The sequence below is a fragment of the Perca flavescens genome, chromosome 13 (genome assembly GCF_004354835.1).
Source record: "Perca flavescens isolate YP-PL-M2 chromosome 13, PFLA_1.0, whole genome shotgun sequence".
Lineage (NCBI taxonomy): Eukaryota > Metazoa > Chordata > Actinopteri > Perciformes > Percidae > Perca > Perca flavescens.
The window spans coordinates 33,852,073-33,856,182 of NC_041343.1; the positions used below are offsets into that span (position 1 = coordinate 33,852,073).

At 39.2% G+C, this 4,110-nt stretch overlaps 1 protein-coding gene across 1 annotated transcript; it reads left to right on the forward strand.

The window, feature by feature from the left end:
• The first annotated feature begins 1,289 nt into the window (after positions 1–1,289).
• On the forward strand, positions 1,290–2,250 carry LOC114566857 (gap junction alpha-1 protein). The gene has a single exon (XM_028595658.1). It carries the CDS (start codon positions 1,290–1,292, stop codon positions 2,214–2,216), a length of 927 nt encoding a protein of 308 aa, XP_028451459.1. The 3' UTR covers positions 2,217–2,250.
• Positions 2,251–4,110: the final 1,860 nt, after the last annotated feature.

The window sequence follows — 4,110 nt, forward strand, 5'->3', positions numbered from 1 at the left end:
ATAGTGAATGCAAAAGTGTTAATCTGCCCCATGAAATTACCAACTTCTTCACAACCGTCTCCTGCTCTCCCTCTGACAGATAGAGATTCAGCCAAAGGCCTGAGTCTGGCACAACCACCTCAACCAGAATCTAAGTTTTCCAATGATATTAGCGCCAGTTGCTGTAACAAATGGTTTGTGAGAAAATTAACATTGAACTTATATGAAATGTTATCATATTTGCATTCTGCATAAATCTCTGCACACCATTACTCTCTGTGAAATATTTCACAAACTCTTCACTCAACACATGCGGTTCCCTGGTAATCCGGTTTTGAAAATTGCAACAAAATTTCTACACAGTCTCCAACTTTGGGCCAAAATTATAATGTATTCTCATGTAAATTATTTATGTCAGCACAGACATTTTTGTAAATTGCTCAGCCAGTGGATCCCAACATAATGGTTATTATATTACCAGATTCCAGACAATCCCACTTATCCCACTGGGATGTATATATATATATATATATATATATATATATATATATATATATATATATATATATATATATATATATATATATACATACATACATCCCACTTACAACTATGAATATATATTTATACTGGTATGCTTCCTAGTGACATTAATTTAATTAATATTATTTAATTTAATTAACATTAAAAATATGAAGAAAAAACTATTCAACCTGTGCATGGTTAAAATTCTGAAGTGCAAAATAGTTCAAGTTACAGCACAAATATAGTATTTCTATCCATAGATAAGAATAATCAAGTGTTACCTCTGAATTTCTCTTCAAAGTGCACCAGATTGATGCATTTAAATGTTAAAATAGACAGGATAGCTCTTACAGGGAGCATGCCCATGGACCCCCCTAGGGGGGCTTGTGTTCCAGTGCAGCTCTAGGTTTTGTGACGCCCCTGGGGCAGTGTCCCTGTTTTAAGTTTTACAAAGCTAAAAACATTACCTTTTTTGGAGGTATTACGCTTCTGAGCTGAAAATGTCCCTGGATTTGGTCTCAGAAATCTGGTCACCTTAGCATGAAGTGACCCAAATATGTTTTCTGCCACTGCTCTATGTAATTTGATTAGCTTGTTTTTTTTTTCCATCATGAATCATCTAGTTTTGTCTCCTTTAATAATGATACTGTTTAATCACATAATAATGCCAAAATGCCATATGACAAGAATCCTGAGGATGTCAACCTTCCCTAAACATTCATACTACTGTTTTAGACATACATGTGTTTTACTGTATCTGTTTCACCAGATAAAACTCCCTGAAAATGGGGGACTGGAGTGCTCTGGGCCTTCTGCTGAACAAGGTCCAGGCGTACTCTACCGGCGTGGGGAAGGTCTGGCTGTCGGTCCTGTTCATCTTCAGGATCCTGGTCCTGGGCACTGCAGTTGAATCAGCCTGGGGAGACGAGCAGTCTGCATTCAAATGTAACACACAGCAGCCAGGTTGTGAGAACGTCTGCTATGACAAATCTTTCCCCATCTCCCATGTCCGCTTCTGGGTCCTCCAGATCATCTTTGTGTCAACGCCCACACTTCTCTACCTGGCTCATGTCTTCTACCTGAACAGGAAGGAACAGAAATTCAACAGGAAGGAGGATCTTAAAGCTGTGCAAAATGATGGCGGCGATGTCGACATCCCGCTGAAGAAAAGTGAAATGAAAAAGCTAAAGTACGGCATTGAGGAGCACGGCAAAGTGAAGATCAAAGGGGCCCTGCTCAGAACCTATATACTGAGCATTTTCTTCAAGTCTATGTTTGAGGTGGGCTTCCTGGTCATCCAGTGGTACATGTACGGCTTCAGCCTTTCTGCAGTCTACATCTGTGAGAGGTCCCCATGCCCCCACAGGGTGGACTGTTTCCTGTCCCGTCCCACAGAGAAGACGGTCTTCATCATCTTCATGCTGGTGGTCTCTCTGGTGTCCCTGCTGCTCAACGTCATCGAGCTTTTATATGTGTTTTTTAAGAGGACCACCAACAAAAACGCCTACTGTAACGGTTGTTCCTCCCCGACTGACCCGCTCTCACCCATGTTCCCCCCAGGATACAAACTGGCGACAGGGGAGCATGGAACCGGCTCATGCCGCAATTATAATAAGCAGGCCAAGGAGCAGAACAGTGCCAACTACTCCATAGAGCAAACTGGCTTGGCCAGAATGGCGCATTCAGCACGACCTGACGACCTGCACGTGTAAGCCCTGGTTCCTCCTCCTCCTCCTCCTCCTCCTCCTCCTCCTCCTCCTCCTCCTCCTCCTCCTCCTCCTCCCACCTCTGTGTGGCTGCAGCCAGAGAATAAGGAAACACTCCATCACATAAGTTCAGGTAAGATGTGGGGCTGACCTCAATCACTGTCTTCAGAATAGAGACTCTTAGTCACTCAAAGAGACATTAAAACTTGTTATCTAACACTGTCAAAGTGTTTCTTTTTCAATGACTTTTACCATAATCTTTTAGTGGAGCTAACCCAGCTTTAAGAAAACAGAACAGCTACAGGAGTGTAACAGAACAGAGGACCACATAGGTCAAAGTGCTTGGTCTGGTTTCGATTTGCCAAGGTTACTTTAAAGGAAAACTGTTTTTCTGTTATTCTTCCTATTGGTGACAGCACTGTCATAGCTGTTTTTTAAGGTATGATGACAGCTATACAACAGGTTGTCTTCTTTGTTGTGACTTTTAACATGTAAACAGATTAGCCAAAATAAGCATTCTTGGATAACTCTGGTTTAACTTTTATGTTTTCTTCTGTTGATCTATAAGCATTGTCCCTGTTACATAATCTATAGAAAAGTAGAGTCCAGTAGGGAATGAAACAAGTATCAAGTAACCCACTTTTCCCAAATCCCATATCCCTAATTTAGCCAAATGATCTATGTCGTACAATATGGAATTGAAAGAGTATGTTGAAGGTGAACCAATCTGCCACCCCTTAGTTGAAGGTAACTACAACTATTTAGTTAGTCTCATTTATGGTTAACCAAGACAGAGGATGTAAAGTCTCCAGTGTTGAAGTCACTCCCTGTCATTGTCCCCCAATGGTATTACTGCAGAATTATATCACAATACTTACACCTTAGCTCCTGAGAGAGGAAATTGATAAATATAAGGCCTTATTAGCTTTTTGAACACATGACCAATGGGGTTGTTTTCAGGTGAGTACAGTCCTGTGTGATCACTCGGTGCACTGTTAAAAAAAAGCTGTGTGTAGCTTATCAATGAAGCTTTAACCAACAGGAAAAGTGGCCATAAGTATGAAATATTAACATAAAATCACACACACACGTTCCTTTATATTGAACGTTAGTTTGATGGAATCGGCCACACGTGCATTAAGTTGCTTTAACAGTCTGCTTGAGTTATATAGCTGCATGTATTTGTCAATCAACATTATTAATACATTTTCTTCTGCTTTCACATACATCAATACTATCTTATCACAGTTTCAGTCATAACAAAAGTTATTGTTATTGTCCAGACAAAGAACAACTACATGTAAGGTGTTACCACTTTGCTCATCCTTTACTTGGGACTTGGGTTTTATGGAGAATGCTTAATAACTGTATACAATATTTATTGCTTAGCATGTGTAGGACACCTACCACTAAGAAAAACATCTTACATTAACTATCCACAAACTGTATATTTATTGACAGTAAAAACATTTTTTTTTCTCTTTAGTAACTTTGTCAGTCAGCATAGACAGTTATTTCCTGATAAACTTTGAATTGATGTGTTGTTATGTTTTAATTGTATGGTTTTATTAGTTTTTTTGGGGTGTTTGTGACAGTGGGGGGGCTGATTGTTCCGGCTGCTGTGACACAACAAACTCTGATCTGTTTTTATGTGGTTTCCATTAAGAAAGGCTTTGTTACGTTGTTATCTTTTTTTCATCTTTTGTGGGCTGTAGAGAAAGACAGTAGAATGATTATCTATGTTTTACATATTTGAGTGAATGACTTTTTCTTTTCCATTCTGTAAAATATCAATTTCTCAAGCAGCAGTCTGAAAAAAATTCTGTTTTGTTTTTCAGACTGCTGCTTGAGAAATTGATATAACTGTGTCACAATGAAAATGTGAGTTTTTTATTAATAA

Bases quoted from the DNA above. Each gene is read 5' to 3' on its own strand.
- LOC114566857 (XM_028595658.1), top strand. From the start codon at position 1,290: ATGGGGGACTGGAGTGCTCTGGGCCTTCTGCTGAACAAGGTCCAGGCG.